Source organism: Anas acuta, chromosome 5, assembly GCF_963932015.1.
Source record: "Anas acuta chromosome 5, bAnaAcu1.1, whole genome shotgun sequence".
Taxonomy (NCBI): Eukaryota; Metazoa; Chordata; class Aves; order Anseriformes; family Anatidae; genus Anas; species Anas acuta.
The window spans coordinates 54,358,538-54,375,794 of NC_088983.1; the positions used below are offsets into that span (position 1 = coordinate 54,358,538).

General features: G+C 37.2%; 1 protein-coding gene across 12 annotated transcripts in view; it reads left to right on the forward strand.

Moving 5' to 3' along the window:
- The window catches only part of NAV2 (neuron navigator 2), a 419,946-nt gene that overhangs the window by 377,424 nt on the left and 25,265 nt on the right, over positions 1-17,257 (forward strand). For 10 of the 12 annotated variants that reach the window (XM_068684879.1, XM_068684882.1, XM_068684880.1 and 7 more), the window contains 8 exons: positions 402-467; positions 1,726-1,770; positions 4,060-4,220; positions 6,630-6,818; positions 11,892-11,944; positions 13,604-13,627; positions 13,747-13,821; positions 16,866-16,949. In XM_068684879.1, coding sequence (XP_068540980.1) covers positions 402-467; positions 1,726-1,770; positions 4,060-4,220; positions 6,630-6,818; positions 11,892-11,944; positions 13,604-13,627; positions 13,747-13,821; positions 16,866-16,949 — 697 coding nt within the window. The remainder of the gene's footprint in view (positions 1-401; positions 468-1,725; positions 1,771-4,059; positions 4,221-6,629; positions 6,819-11,891; positions 11,945-13,603; positions 13,628-13,746; positions 13,822-16,865; positions 16,950-17,257) is intronic. The other 2 variants (XM_068684888.1, XM_068684877.1) reach the window with 1 other exon arrangement.

A 17,257-nucleotide genomic window follows, 5' to 3' on the forward strand; every position in this document is an offset into this window, starting at 1 on the left:
ATAGATACTTGTGTGGACACAGAGTAAGAGCTGGGAGCAGACTGACCAGGGAGTAGGGAGAAGGACTGCTTTTCCAGTGTCTGAGCTGTGTTAAAGGCATGTTGAGCTATCATCTGGTTAAAACAGACAGTGAATTGCAGCCCGTGCTCTTTGAGTGGCCTCTGTAGAAGGTAGTGCCACTGCAAGCATTGGAAATCAGCTGTATCCCAGCATGTAATTGTTTAGTTAGGTAGCAAAATTACTGTATTAGCATCTTAATGGAGAAAATTACTGCTGAATGTAATGTTTGGGTGGTTTGGGTTTCTATATTTGCGTTTTATTGTAACTCCTTTCTGTTTTCTCCTCCTTTCATTCTAATATTCCTTCTCTTGTTTTCTGTCTTGTTGGACTGGTTCTTCTAGCCCTCTTTCCTCCCCTGCTGCTAGTCCCAAATTCTGCAGAAATACTTTGCCCAGGAGACAGGACAGGTAATGGTGTCTCAGGACAGTAGAACGCACAAGGCTGTAGGTGTTGTTGCCCATCTCGGTGACGCAAATTGTTTTGTGAAAGATCATGCTCAGTTGAGTCCTCTGCTGTGTTCGTTGTTCAGGTGTGAACTGACACAAAGACATGCCAGTGAGAGTCCACTCAAATACCCCATTTACCTACCTAAATCTGGGGAACGGCATATGGCAGAGTTGGCATGTTTTTGTTGTTGCTTTTGAGACTGGGAACATCTTTTGGTTTTTGGTTTTAGTTTTTCTTTCCTTTTTTTTTTTTTTTTTTCCACGTTTGCTCATTTCTTTGCCAAAGGCAATTTGAAAATCTTGCAATTTTTTTCTACCAATCTAAACTCTCACTAGCATTTCAGCATTCCTCTGGCATGCTGCTTTTTCCACTGCGTTTCAGGCTTGTCACTTTTGTTGTGAAGTCCCAGCGTCATTCAGTGTCGTCAGTCCTTTATTGCAGTTTGCTTTGTGAGTGTTTTGTGGGAACTTGGGCACATCCGTCCACGTAAAAATGAATGTAAAATCTGGAAAAAAAAAATACCTGTGTCTAAACATTCTAGTTCACTTTTGCTCTCTGTTGTAATTTTGGTCAATCCCACACTGGAAATCAACTGTAACTTAGCTATATAGATCGTCATTAAGTTACTGCATTTAAGCATGCAGGTATTTTCTTTAAAAACAAATTAACAGGCTCTGCTCATTTACAAAATCATCAGTTGTAAAACCGCAAACTTAAATGTTTGGGGTTTGGCTGGCTGATAGATTCGTTTCACTTCGCTAATGGCATTTAAGCTTTGAAAACTGAAACAGTCTGTGCTTGGTCGCTGGCACAGCGCAGCCGTGGAAGAGTCACCAGCTCTGTTCCCGGCACGGTGCCCGTTGAACAAAATGGCAGGAAGGTGGTTCTCAATTGCAGATTCTCATCAGTTTTCACAAATAATCTGCCCCATGCCTGCTGACGTGTATTTTTAAGCATAGGTTTGACACACGGTTCGTTGTTGACAAGAGAAATGGCAAATCACTTTGTGAGCAAATGAGCTTCGCTAGCATGGTGTCAGCTGCATGTTTGTGAAAATCCACCTGTGGGTAAGGAGGTTTCTGCATGTCTCTGTAGGAAGGCCCCAGCACTTTTTCTTCTGAAAAGGTGATGCAGATGTTTGAACTTTTTTCTTCATCCTGATCTTAATCCTTCCCTTTTGTTCTTCTCTGAAGTTCTTTTCTTTTAACTTTTCTGCAGCGACCCACATCTTGATAGGAACACTTTGCCTAAGAAGGGACTCAGGTATTGGTGTTTCCACACAGTTCAACAGCTTTTGTTGTGGCTTTGGAGTTTGTTGTGTTTCTGTTGTGGCTGGTGGTGATGGTCGCAGCGTTTGCAAGAGGTGGCAACAATCTTTATTTTCTTCTTTTCCATCTTTCTTTCTCTTTTTCTCTTAATCTTTTTTTTTTTATTTCTTTTTCTTTTTTTTTTTCTGTAATCCTCAATGGAGGGCATTTACCACTGTGCTTTTTTCATTCAGTGGCTTCTCCGCTTGAGCAAGAATTGTGGCTTTGCTGGCTGAATTGCTGAAAAGCATCTCATAAACCATTGCTGGGCTTGTCTTGGAAACGATAATTTTGCACCTTTTGTGGCTATTACATGAAATGACATGAGATTATTTCACCCCTGGGAACCTAGGTGTTGATATAGAAATAGAAGAGATTTTCAATGTTGTCCTGACCTTCTTAGGATGAGATAGGACATGTTCATTAAAACAAAACAAAACAAAAAAACCTTATTTGCTTCTGAATACTTAAACATGCAGGTGTCTCAGAGATAATTTCTACTCTTCTAGAAAAGAAGAAAAAAATTACCCAAACAGACTTCTGGCAATCATTGCCTAACACATTTTGTGCATCCCTAAGATTGATTTTAATGATATGAAAAGTAGCACTGAAAATTTTAAACCTTTGATACAAGTAATTCTGACAAGATTTTATCAACATTAGGTCTTTTTATTAAAACACTTAGTGTTAGAGAATGTAGAGGAGATATCAGACAATTTTTTAAAATTGCAACTTCAGAATTGCTTTATGCAGCTTTTGGGATCACTGAGTTGATGCCTTGAAATGGCAGTTGCAATTTATTCTGTGCTTTACACATTGTTCTTCATAGCAGCTTTATCCCATGAAGCTGAGTACTAAAAGCCTCTCTTAAAATGGAATTTTCTGTAAAATGTTTGTGTGGTTGTCAAGTATGTCTAAGAAATAAAGGCTCTCTTTTAAGACTGAAACATTTGAGTGCTGAAGAGGTAGGTATTAGTGCTGCAAAAAAAAATTCCATTAGTGTGTTAAAGTAAAATGACTGTTTAAAGCCCTTTCCTTAATAAACTGATATTTGTGTGAAGTTTAAGAGATGCAAATAGTCCTCAGTCAGTGGCAGTTGCTTAAGTATTGAGGCATAAGGGGAAGAATTAAAATCCTATTTTTAAAAATAGCTTTAATTTTTTTGTTAGTTATTGTAGCATTCATACTGATTTAAAACACTCTTAGAAATAATATCTTACTGTGTAGCCTTCAGTTGAACAGAATCTAATCAAATAGATAATATCAACTGACTGCATTATAAGTAATAGGCTCCAAGTGCTTGATTTTTGGAAGGAGAGATAGTCACACAAATATTTTTCAGAAGTCGGTGGCATAGCATAACATGGACACTGAAATCCATCAGCAGACAGTGTCTTTGTCAGTTAGCAAGTTCTGTTTTTCTCCCTGTTTTGAATCAAGTGTTTCCATTGCGCTCTCCCTGTTGATACCTGTATCCTTCCAGGCATTTCACGTGACGCCTGTGGTAACCTACCTATTTTTCTGGCATGTACAAAAGCAGATTTAAAACTTGGGTTAAGGTGAAGCTAGTGGGTGTTTTGCCATTGATGTTGGCGTGGTTAAAATTTCCAGTATTTTTTTTTACCTTCAGAAAAGGCTGAATATAGTCTCCTTTATGATTATTTATTGCTATTTAGTTTTGACCTAAATGACATACACCTTCCATTAATGCCTGTGTAATACAAATTATTGGGTCCCAACTTGTTTAAAAATCAGATAATGGCTTTGTTGACTTGAATTTGATTGTAACATGATGAAAAGTCATCTAAGCTTAGAGGTGCACCAAAATAATAAATTAGTGATAGAATTTTGGCATAGCCTAAGGAAAGGGAAGGATTTCCAAGCTATGGTTTTGTTTTTCAGACATAGCTGGTAACACACACTATAGTTTATTCTGCAGTACTGCGCTACACAACTTCTATCTGTGCTTTTTGTTTGCTGCTAGTTTGGTTACTACTGAAGCTGTAGGAAAGGAGTAATCTTTTTTTGCAAACAGGTGGAATGAATTAGGCTTGGAACAGCTCCTTAATTCAGAGTTGTATTTTTGTTTTGTGTTAATCCTAAAATTGTATATGTAAGTTTTCTCATCTTTCTTTCCCTCTCCCCCTCCCCAAGTTTTGTGACATTTCACGTTGTTGTTTTTGTTTGTTTGCTTTGTTTTTGAACTAATTGTCAAAGTTAATTTTGAAATAACTGTTTTCTGCAGGTATACTCCTTCCACCCAACTTCGTAGCCAAGAAGAAGCAAAAGAATGGCTACGGTCACATTCAGCAGGAGGACTTCAGGATACTGCTGGCAATTCTCCATTTTCATCCGGATCCAGCATAACATCACCTTCTGGAACTAGATTTAACTTCTCCCAGCTTGGTGAATAATTATCTGCTTTGATAATCATAGCAATGCATTGTATGCTTTGAAAATACCATATTACATAATATAATGCTCTTTCAGCAGCTCCAAGTACCCCATTCAACCTCAGGAAGCGCTTTAATTAATGAAATTAATGTGACTAATCAGCACTGTTATCTTGTGTGCCTAAAGGTGGCATAGTTGCAGTAACTTTGGAAAATTTTTCCCTCGGAGTAATCAGGTGCCTTAATATAAATTGTGGGCTATTAAGTAGAGCTATTTGTTAATATCACACTTAGCTATGTTTAAAGTTAAAAAATTGCTTTAAAATCCAAGCACACTAATTAGTATATGTCCTCATTAGTTTAAGTTACTGTATCTCTGTATTCAGTAGGCTCATTTGAAAACTGGAAAAAGCTCAGTCTGAAATAATACACAAAGTTCCTTCATTTAATTACACTGATAAAAGCAAACATTTTTTAAATGAAGGAAACAACAGAAGTTGCTTTTAAGAGGATCCATAACGTATTACAGATTTTAAATGACCACGTGATCAGCTGAAATAAACTAATATGAAGTGTTAGTATGCTAGAATATCTGGAAATATATTTGAATATTTTCAAGACATGCACCTCATTGTTCATTGATCTCTAACTTGGCATTCAGGTTGAAACAGGTAAAATGTTTTGTGTAAGAAACAGGTCTCTATTTTCATGTGAAATAGATGTGCAGAGTTTTTTAAGTTAAAAGTTCAACTCAGATACCGAGTTCTGTAGACAGTAAGAAGTCCACCTGAAGTCTCTCACACAAACATGTGAGAGAAATGTGTAATTCCGTTTCCTGTAATTCAAATGTCACTGTTTGTAAAGATTCTGTTATCATAAATATTTGCTTGTTCTCCAGACAAATACTATTTAGTTGCGTTTGCAATTTGTTGAGGCATGAAAATCAGCCCTAACAGTAAATGTTTTCTTCTTGTTAAATGACATCTGGAAAATACTATGTTAAGCAGACATTTTCCTCTTTCTTTTTTTTACTTTCAAATGCCTCTCCATCTGTTCTAGAAAGATAAAGAAATAAGATCAAATAAACAGCGTTATGTAAACCAGCACTTAACAAAATTTCAGCTGAATAGACACAGCGTAATTGCATTGCCAACAGCTAATAAACTGTCAAGTTCATGAACACACATTAATGGTCAAACAAAAAGGGTGTAGTTTTAGGCTCAGAAAGTTAACTCCTTATGAAGAATATTAAAGATCACTTACATTAAAGTGCTTAAAAAATTACATGGCCACAAGCAATTAATAGAAAAAACATTGTATTTTTTCTGTATTCTTAATAAAGGAGCTTGGAGACAGTGAAGTCAAAAAATGCCACTGCAGTTACTTGAACAACAAATGTTGATGTGAAAGTTAGAACTTTTAAGCAGAATTACTGTATTTTCTACATAAAAAGAACAAAATATTTGAAAGAACAGATTAATCATATATTCATTGCCTCATATAATTGGTGCCTAGAGGAAATGAATACAGCATGAAGACCAGGGATCAGAAGGCAAAATTGTAAATGTTCATCAGGCATGTCTGTACCAGTTCAGTTGATGGTGTACATGGAAACAGGCAATGACAGGAGACCCAGAGGAACTTGCCAGATGAACAGCAGTTTTGTTTTCCTCATTTATCCACAAACTAATCAGTTCTTAGTAAATAACAGTTACAATTTAGCACAACAGTTCCTTTAAAAAATGTGAAAATAGGAGTGGAAGTTTTGTACTCCAAACACTGGCTGTGAGACTGTTGGCTTTTGAGGCAAAAGTGGTATTTGCATGGCGTTTTTTAATCTGCAGATTCTACAGGTGTGCGTGCCTGTGTGCTGTTTTTGCAATTCTTAGGAGCTCACAGTGGAAAGAAACATTTCTCAAATATACAACTATTAGAAAACTAAAGGTCTGAAAATTTCTCACTTCACTTAAATACAGATAGAAATGTTATTTTCTGGGAACTTGAAGGCTTTGAAGGCGATGGTTCATCAGGCTTGTTTTATGTAGGCAAAATACTACTTTAAATTCCTCTGGGCATTTTACTCCTTTTTGAGGAAGGACTGTTCCAAATTATATGAGAAATAATTAATTAATGCCTACCCAGTGTTGCTGAGTTGGCTGCGTTTGTCTGTAGAAGCATAAACTTAGTACCCAGTGTTTAAAATGACCTTATTAACTTGAGTTTTCCTATTTATTAAATGGATCTGCATGCCTTTTACTTGAATCCACTGAAATTAGAAACATATTGATGTTTAGAGAGGATGACAAAAATTTGTGTCTTAAAATAAAGAAATGTGGTGTTTGTTTGTTTGTAGTTGCACAAACATCAGGCATGAAAATTTGTGGTCACACAAATAAATTGGTGTTTATTCTATTCTTTATAGCAAGCCCAACCACTGCAGCCCAGATGAGCCTGTCAAATCCAACCATGCTGCGGACCCACAGCCTTTCTAATGCAGACGGTCCTTACGACCCCTATAGTGACACACGCTTCAGGAACAGCTCAATGTCCCTGGATGAGAAAAGTAGAACAATGAGCCGGTCTGGCTCGTTCCGTGATGGCTTTGAAGAAGGTCAGTAAAAGATGTGGTGCTGGAAATGATCAGAAGATGGCATTCTCACATAAAGCAAGTGTAAATGTTGTGTTTTTCTGTTCAGCATCACGGTCATTTTAGACCACAGTTCTTTACGTAGCATTCTCAGTGGTGTATAAAACTAATCCTAGTGATCCGTGTTCCGATGGTGTTCACTCAGTGATCCTTCTGGATATAGCTTATAAGTCTTGTACCTGTGCCATGTGAATTACACACACCCTTTGCTTCATTTTCACTGATACCATAATGGCTCAAGTTCATGCTTAGAATTAGCATATTAAAGTGTTTTCTTGAATAGGAATATTCTCCTGACCTGGGCCTCCATACTTGTGTTTATAGTGTATACATAATTGACATTAGTCAGACTGTTGTTTCTATCCCAGTTAATTTTGAGTTACCTGTACTCAACATGTCTTTCCTTGTTATTTCTACTGAATGCCATAGGTTCATATCTGCACAGCTTTCACAGAAGGGACCTGAGTAGTTCTTCAAAACATTTCGACTCTTCTTTTTTCTTCCTCAGCCTCATTTCAAATAAGCATTCATACATACTTGATAAAAGAAGCTCAAATAAATACAAGACGAAAAATTAATTTAGTTGTAAATTAATATTGTGTTGTTACTCGTCAAGCAATCTTATGGTTGTATGAGGAGCAGCCAACCTACCTGAGCTATGAATGCACATCAAAACCTCCATATGGTTGCATACCACAAAACATATGATGCTCTTTGAGAAGTCAAGCACGGGGCAGGCTCTGTGAGTGGTTCATAGGAAGGTGACAGGATTAGCTTTTCACGTCTTAAATCTCCTTTCCATCAAAGATTAGCAATTTGGTTGAGCCTCAATTGCTTTATTGAGGCAGCTCACACTGGTCTTTGCTCGCTCGCTTCGTCCACTGCTGAAGCTCTGTACTTTAGGTGCTATGAATACGATGCCTTGCTGTTGCCACCCCTTACAGCTAGGCATGCATGGGAGCCCTGCTTTGGTCCTTGCAGGAGCCTTTAAGAGCCATCAGATGCCTTCCTGCAGATAGTGGTTGTTCCGTCAGTTTCCTGCCATTGGAAGGGATAGAAAATGTGTAGTGGATATGGCTTCACAAAGAATCAGGGCTAATTCATTAATGAATTCAGACGAACTATAACTCCATTACATTTAATTGTGTTATAGGGGCCTGTGGTTGAGGATCTTCCTTAGGGCTCGAAAAAGAGAAGAAGAACCCTGAAAACATGTCTCTGCAGGCATTGACCTTCGTGTCATTCTCTCAGAAAGCTAGATGATCAGAAATGGTCAAAGATCGCCTGATAGTCAATTGAATTCCATTCTGTGATGAGCAGTTCTTCTCTTATAAGAGCACCTTAATATAATTGTTGAATGTAGATCATTAGTTGTAGATCAACTTACTCGAGTTTTATTGAAGACATCATAAAAAAATTGTAACCTTGGTCTTCTATTATTTTAAGTGTGCCTACGATTGCAGCTATTTTGTAATTCGGAAGTTCTTGTCCAGGAAAGAGGCTGGCTTGAACAAATATTTAAGAAGTATTACATGTTTGAGGGAGGGACCGCATAAAAAAGGAAGAGGGAAGTGTTAGTGAAGCCAAATGTTCTGCCGGGTGCTTTTCATTCATTTTATTAAAATTCGTTAGTCCTACTGAAGGCCGGGACAGCCCTGTAGCTCCTGCTTATTTCTCAGGGAATGACAAGTTATAAGTTAACAAGCAGTTCTGAATATGGCACATATGTTATCTTGTGCTTTCAGAACTGTGAATGTAATTCACCTTCACAGTGTGTGCATGCCTGGAGATTAAAAAGTATTATAGTAATTAAATATGGTTAATGGGCAAATTTTTTTTATACCAACAATTAATTTTACCAATCAGCCAGTGTCAATAAAGTATAAATCCATGTCTTAAATAAAGCTTACCAACCTACATCTTAATTATTGATTAGCATATGAAATTACAAGACGTTTGATTCTTATTAAGTTGAGCAGGCACAGACATTATTCTTAAAATACATATATTTTTAATTTTGTCTCCATAGCGTGAAGTTCTGTCACATTCTCTCATAGAACAGTGCTTAAGTGGAAATGTTACGAGTCGTGCAGTAATTCTGCTTCTTGCAGGATTTCAGCACTGGGGAGATGCCAGCAGGAACAGCCTCCAAAATATTCAGAACTTCAGGGAAAAACAGCCTAAAACTTAACTGGTCTCTTGGCTCTCCCATTTCCCTGCTTCTGCAGTAGTAATTCCTCCCCAGGAGCTGTGTTGCTATTGGTTTGGCCCTGATGGTTCAGCCTCCTAGAGAGAAGAGGAATTGAATTCATTTTTGAGATATAAATGCTGATTCCTTTTTGTGCTGAAACATCTGTTGTTTTTTCTACTCCTTGGACAGTTGATCATGACTAGACTATTTCTTTGCTAACATGAAAAAATGATACGTGCTTGCATATGCATTTATAGTGCTTTGAAATAATAGTTCCAAAACAATTTGGGTTTGTAGTCTACATGCAGATGCACGTTAACTGCAGAAAACAGGATTCACATCAAGAGCATAGCTGCCTTCAGGCTCCTAATTAAATAGCCTTAAAGTAGCCATCTGCAGGTACTTCAACAAGAAATTGCACAAAGATATTAACTCCTTAGCTGTCCTCAAAACTAGAAATCTCAAATTATATTCACGTTCTAATGATGCAGTGGTGGAGTTTTACAAGGCCAGGAGTATAATTCCCAGAGTTTAAATTTTTTCATACTGTTCCTTCTTTTTTCCTTTGAAGTCCCCATGTGATCTTAAAAATTCCAGTAGGTGTGAACTTAAATCTGTTTGTTCCCCATTCCTTTTTATGGAGATCAGCTTCTTGTCTGAGCTGTTGTTACGGTCACTTCCTTAAATAAGTCTCTATCTTTCATTTTTTACTTTATAGTAAAAAATGTGTAAAGGAATAGCATAGAAAGACATAGCAAAATAATAATAGGTTGTCTGTGTGAGGCCTTTGTTGGCCTTGTGCAACATTGTCTGTGCCTTGGGCATTTCATTTTTTTAAAAAAGCGGTGCAAAAGATAAAACAAAGGTAAAAACAAAAGTGATATGGAGATCTTAAATGCATAACATCTATAGTAGGAAGAGAGTTAGAACAAGTGAGAAATATTCATCTTGGAAAATGATGACTGAAGGAGGTGATATGATAATGTATAATTTAGTGCATTATGCAGACGACAGTTAACCATTACTCCAGTTATCCACCAAGGTCCAGAGACACTCAAGGAACTTATTGACTGATTCAGCAGCAGGCCAAAAGAACTAATATATTAATATTAATAACTAATATATTAATATATTATAAAAATATATTTATAAACCAAAGCAAAACTTCTTTGTTACAGACAAAAATGTGTTGGTGGATACAGAAGTAATTAAGCAAGTTAATGCTAGGTCACGGGAACTATGAAAAATAATGGTTTGAGTGCAGTTTCTGTCTCAGGAATTTCCATCTTTGCTGATTCCCAGAAGATACAAAGGTGTACCTGGGGAAAATCAGCAAGTATCTGCCTTGTTCTTATGTTTCTTTCCCCAAACATTCGCTGTGAGAATGTACTGCAGCCAGAGATGGAATATGTGATTAAACAGACCTTGGGCCTGATTCATTCTGGTTATTTTTATGTTCTTAATACAGCACAGTATTTAGCATCTCACTCTAAAGATCATTTTAATTGAAAACATTATTAACCAGAAAAAGCAAATGGGTGTGAGTTTTTTTTACTTTATTGTGGGTTTTTATAAATTGTCTTAAATTCCGCCAGAAGCCAACTTAGACTTTGTTTACTTCTCTTTCCAGCCTTGCCTTAGGATATAATGTGAATGGGAAAACAGAACCCATTTATTTTGAATGTAGGAGAATTTCAGTAGGTAATTAAAACACAATGGCAGCTTTTCTAAACTTTTTTTGGCTGGAGTATTTAGATGAAAGAAAAAGTGATTAACAGGATTTCGTCTGATTTGTGTGAAGTTATCTGGTGTTTGAATGAAAGTTTCAGTAAAAGTATTTTGTTTCTAAAAATAAGAGAAGTTATTTGTGCATGTTTAAGGAACAGAAATAATAGCTTTAGGTAGTTGTTTCTTTTAATAGCATAACCAAAAAAAGATGGTGTTACACATGGATCCTAACACAGGGCGATGGTAACAACCTGAAGAATCAATACATATGGATATCTTTTACTGAATGCATATTTAAATGCAAATAGTGCTTGGACTTGGCTCTTTTTAAGAAAATGTTTTGAAACCATGTTTTCACTCAGGTGATTTTTCTATGAGAGACAGAAATCGCCTTGTTAAAGAAGTGTCATTGCCTTAAAGACAGACCCAAAAATCTGCAGGAATAGGGAGTATTCAGATCATTGACACCCATGATGCAGTTCCATCATAGAGGTGGAAGGAAGATACGGTTATTTTAGAGGACAATTCAGAGTCCTCAGATTAGACAGTGCTTTCTGGCCTGGGTGCTCCAAATCTTTTGGAGTGCATCTCAGTGAATAGTGGAGTTGGGCATCACAGTTCTCTCTTGGTCTATGATTTGACTGCATAAAGAAAACAACTCTCCTTCAATCTCATCGAAAACCAAAGTTGAAGTAGTTAGACTCAATTTTGTAACCTCTCCTGCATTGCAGTTTTTTTGTTCCTTTTTTAATCCTGAGTCTTAAGATACGTCTGTCCAGAGAAATGCTTATCAAATGCTAAAAAAAATGCTAAACAAATCTTCATTGAAACTTTTCTTTTTCATTTTGTTGACAACACCTCATTGTCTCCCCAAAATTTTGTAATATTAAATTGTTAAAACAGCTTTACCAAATCAGAGTTTATGGATTGTGCTGTGTGGCCAAGTATTCTTCCTTCTGAACATTATTTGTGCAATAACATAATTAAGTTCATGATGGATGATGAACTTCATGAAAGTATTTCCTCATCAGACAGGTAGCTGACAATAGACGATCTATGACGCTTGCTTTATGTGGTTAGAGTATTTATGTTCTGTTTGTTAATTTTCTTTCCTCTAGTGCATGGTTCTTCTCTCTCTTTGGTGTCCAGTACATCATCTATTTATTCGACGGTGAGTATAACAAAATGAATTGTTTTACTTTATTAGTCAAAGTTATTGAATTGACTTGTTTTATAGTGCTAATTACTTTTGCCACTCAAAGAGGAGGAACAAAAGCACTGTTAATTTTCATTTTCATGTGTGTTCTGAGAGCTTTCTCTGAAAGAAATTTTTGTGTTCATAAAGATGCCTGCTCATATTTAGAAGTATTCTTGTTAAACAGAGATATTAAGGGCTTAAAAGCAGCAATTTTTTGTTTGAGTCAGTGTTTTACAACTCTGCTAAACAGGTTTCACTTAAGGACTTCCACAAGTCCGAGGAGATTTTGAATTGCATTACTTAAAACACCCCAATTTACTTTATCAAGTCATTGTAGCCTTGTACTAAATATTTACTATTAAAGAAGTTTGAATAAGTTTTCAATAAGGTAGATTTCAATAACTGTAAGGAAGCATTTGCTCTCTATGCCAGTAATATTTTTCCAGAAGTATGTGTTCATTTAGGTTATCTGATCCTGAAGTAAAGCTTACTGAAGTTTGGAAATACAGAATTTTTTAAAATGCATGTTGCATTGGCTTATTTTCTTCTAATCTTCTCACAAAAGATCTTCCATTTAAAGCATGGAAGACTTCCTAAGACTACACCTGTGCTTTAATGGGGACGTGAGACTGCAACACGTACACCCTGTCTTGCATAACTTGTATCTAGTTAGTTGGGGCGTTAATTGCAGTGACCTGGGGGCACAAGCAGCTTCCAGTCTACACGTGCTGCTAATCAGCGTTGATGATTAAATCCCAGTGGCTAGTTTAATCCCAAACTAACTAGTTTAAAACTGGATCATGCATTCCTGCCATGCTGTAATTTGAATTTTGGAGGTTTCTAAAAGCATGACCTTTTTAAGAAAACAAAGGGTGAATAACAAATACTTCTGAAATATGTGTGAATTGAACAGAATCTTTAATTTCAAATTTTTATGGAAGTATGATGCAACTTCACACTTATCACACATCCACAGCTAAAACAAGCATGTGTGACACAATTACATGGAAAGACTTGCCCTTGGAGCATGTATAATTGTTTATGAAGTTGTCAGGCCAGCATCGTGTTTTCACTTATCTGTTCCACTGTTAGCAGGCTACATGTGTAACATGGCCTTAAGACCTTGATGATATATTGAAAATACTGCCTTCCATTGTTAACCTTGCCTCGGTCAAGGTCTGTATGAAGCCAAAACAGATAACACAGTGGAAGGATGGAAAGCAGACCTTTCCTCTGGGCTGTTGTTTGTAGCCATGAGCCACAAGGAGAATAGTCAGCAGCTACTGCCTTAAGTTTCTGGTTTATGTGCTTGCTGTCCAAGCATAAGTGGCTCTTAATAATGTGGTTTGATGGGTATAATTTTCATGGTGGCTTGTACTGGACATGTTTACATAAGGATAGCGGAGTGTCCAACTTTCTTCCGTTTGCTGGTAACTTTGGTTAGAAGCAAGCCACAGTAGCCATAATTTTATCATGCAGACCGCGAGGGATGCTCAGTACATCCCCTTTGCATAGTCAGATAACTAGTTATGAGTCCTCAGTTTTTCATCACCACAGTGCCTAGACAGCACAGGTTGTCATGATGGTTATGTTGTAATGTCCTCATGTATTTTTTCTGGTTTTATTTTATAGCCTGAAGAGAAATGCCAGTCAGAGGTAAGAGCACACTGTGTTTGACAGGCGTAAATGTTCTGTCAAGACACTCTGCATTTTCTGTCTTGCTGTTTTATTCCTCCATATTATGGTGCAGTAAAGTAATCTCTTAAAATATATAGATCCGCAAGCTACGAAGAGAGTTGGATGCATCCCAAGAAAAAGTTTCAGCTCTGACAACTCAGTTGACTGCCAATGTGAGTACAACTCTGAGAACAAACTCTAACAGGGAATGCATTTAATGCACCACAATTACCACCACGGGTTTTCTAAGTGACAAAATGATTTCATCTGTGTAACATTCAGTTCACATTACCTATGTGTTATAAAAAAATAACTACACGCATGTGGAACCTTTCCAAAAATAACATCCTCTGTCCTACTAAATTATCTTATGCCTTCCTTTAAATACTGAATTATAATATTAATTGTGCTTAAAATATCTGATAAAAAACATTGTCAAGATCTGAAGATGTTTGTATCAGAATCATTGAAGACCAGCTCTTTATTTCTTTATGTTATAAATAGTGTCTTATTCTGATATTTGGGTGGGGTGAGGTACAAATGGTGGTTCTAATTGGTAGGAATCAAAATTGGTACAAACTTGGATTGAAAACATTAAGGTTTCCTACTGCGTAAAGAAGTGGGCTAATGGTGGAATCATAAGTAACAGAGGCAGGAGGGGCTCTGAGAATCTATTTACAGTTTCTGAAGAGTGAACATACCCTGATTTTTGCCAGTGTAGGTGATACTGCTTGTTTCCCCTGAGGAATTTGATGTTTAAGTAATGTAAGACACTTAGGGGAAAAAAAATCTTGAAGGGAGGGTGTTGAGGCAAGACTGTGTGACTGAGGAAGTTTATCTGTATGTTCTGTTCTGTAGTCACAGATAGGAGAAGTAAAAGACGGTAACTTGCTAGGAAAATAAGCATTTTAGAATAAATAAGCTACAGATGAACAGTGGTCAGATCGGGTCACACCGACATCTTCACTTGTGGGAATAGATCAACATAAGAGCACATGTTACTGAAAAGAACATTCTTGTCCAGCAGTTCTTTGAATAAGTACAATTCTAAACGTGACACAGTAAAGGACAGCTTTGATCTGATCAGTAACACCTATCATGAGAAAGATTCAAGGGGATATCTACTGTAGTGTTTACTGCAGGCATCACTGTGCTGCAACCAGCTTGCAAAATAGAATTGGAAAATCAAGAATACAGTTAGTATGGAAGTCAAATATAAAAGTGCTTCGACTGCACGTAACCTTTCAGTCTCTGACCCAAGAAGAAAAGAAATGAAATGAAATGAAAAAGTCTTCGAAAAGCTGTTCTTATGTTTGCTTCCTGAATACATGTACAAAAGGGACTGGATACGTGAGCTGTTTTTCATCCAGAAACATTTTTTACATGCAAGAAAGTAAGACCAGATTCATTTGCATACAATTTTTTATCACGTTATTAAATAACCCAGCTTCCATCCTTCATACAGAGAACTCGTCAGCTATGCAACTCATCTAGCTCTGGCTTAATTTTGTTGCATTCTTCTTTATACAGTGTTCAGATTCAGCAAGCTGTTATTCAGCACAGGAATTAGTAGCCTCTCTGCAAGAGCAGCGAGTAGCATGTGCTCAGGGAAAGAGCAGAGGGAACAGTGTCTGTGCAGTGATTCTTCTTCTGTGTGCCTATCCCAATTCCCATTACTTTGCCCTAGGATTTGTGCATTTTGTTAATTTTGCAAAAAGTTAGCATCATTTATTATTTTGAAAATATCCCATTTTAGCTTCACTCACTTCACAATTTTTTTTTCCATTTATGATACTTAAACTTCATGGATCTCAGCATACCCTTTATTTGTCCATAAATCAGCTGCAGCTTGCTGCAGAGATGTTCTGTAACTATCCTGCTCATATCTTTTGTTCTCTAGCCACCTCTCTTTACAGAACTTACATATTTTCCATATAAAAAGCCAGGTCTCATCCCAATGAATTTTAGACAAATAAATGCTGATTGTAAAGACCATGCCTTACAGACATTTACTTCACACAAGATTTCTTAAAAAATGAAATAATAATAATAACTAAAAAAAGGTGGGGAGGGCTTTAAATTTAGGCAGTTTGAATTGACCTTTCTAATTTATCAGATATTTTCTGAGTTCTGCTCTATACACACTGTAGCCTTTGATGTTATTCTCAGGCTGCTTGGGACAAGAATTTGTGAAAAAGTTTCCCTCAAACTAGTATGCGAAAGTAACTGTTTTCTGTAGCTCACTGAAAATTTCCACAGCAATAATTTCAAGGAGATAGATTTGGTTTCAGAAGGGTATTTTTTTTCATAGGTTAGGGTCAAAACATGGGTTTGTATCCCACTGTTAATCCATGTGGTGCTTTTTTTTCCTGCAAAGTATTGCTGAGTATTACTGAAGATCAGTTTGGCTTTTCCCTGTTCACCGCTCCCCCGCCTCCCAAGAACCTTTCAGTCTGTTTTTTCAATAAACCTTTACATTTTCAAAGTAAGGTTTTAACTTACTTTTTGCTATTTTCTCACGGTCTGAGCTCTGCTTATTTTCATAGGGTCTGAGGGGAACAAGAGATGCACGTCCCCGTGTTATTGTAGTGTTTGTGTTTGTTTTCAATGTGAATGTGAGCACGATTATTTAGGATAAGTCAGCTGTGTGCTGATGAGAAGCCTGGAATGGCTCTGTGGAAGGTGGTGCCATTTCCTATATTAATTAGGTGAGAGGATGTCCTTTGCAGATTGGAAAGGTTCCGTGCAATTTTATGCATCAAAGCTAGGGGTAACACCTGCCAGAAAACTGACCTTCAGGAGATCCCATACTGATGTGCCAAGTCATGGTGCTGCTCCTACTGCTATATCCTCGACATGTTTGGTAGCAGCTGCTGCCAAGCATGGCAGCATGGTTTATAGCCTACAACTGCACGACTTCGTGGTGTGCTGCTAGTACGAGTTCTACACAAATGGCCTGTCATTTCCTAAAATCTTGACATTGGTCTGTTACCTTCAGCATTTCTAATTTTCCACAACGAAGTTGTTCCTGGTAATTTGTGTGTAAACGTTTTCACAGTGCATGCTCAAGTCCTTTGACCTTTCCAAATCACTGTTATTTTCTCTGGATCATTGACAAAACAAACAATGAATTACGGTAGTGCTGCATTTAAATACCTGCATAAATATTCTTGTTTGAGGAGAGAACAGAATAATTTCTGTCTCGTTTAATTTTCAGGCACACCTTGTGGCAGCATTTGAGCAGAGTCTGGGAAACATGACGATCAGACTGCAGAGCCTAACCATGACAGCTGAACAAAAGGCAAGTTGGAGAAGTATTTGTGGAAGGTGCACTTATAAAGATGTGTATCCCAGATGGGCAGATCTGAGATGGCTTTTAAGGATTAAGTCACCGTTGTGCTTTATCTGACAGATTCATAGGGAGGTTTAACTTTTCATTCACAACAGGTAAATGCATATGTGGTTTAGACTAATTAACTGTTGAAGACCTTTTCTTAACATGAGGGGAAGGGCACTGTCAGTACAGAAGCCTTCAGTTCTGCTTGCAGCGTTGTTGCTCTTCCTCCTCCTGTGGTGTGGAAGTAAATCACATACGCTGTACGCCTTAAT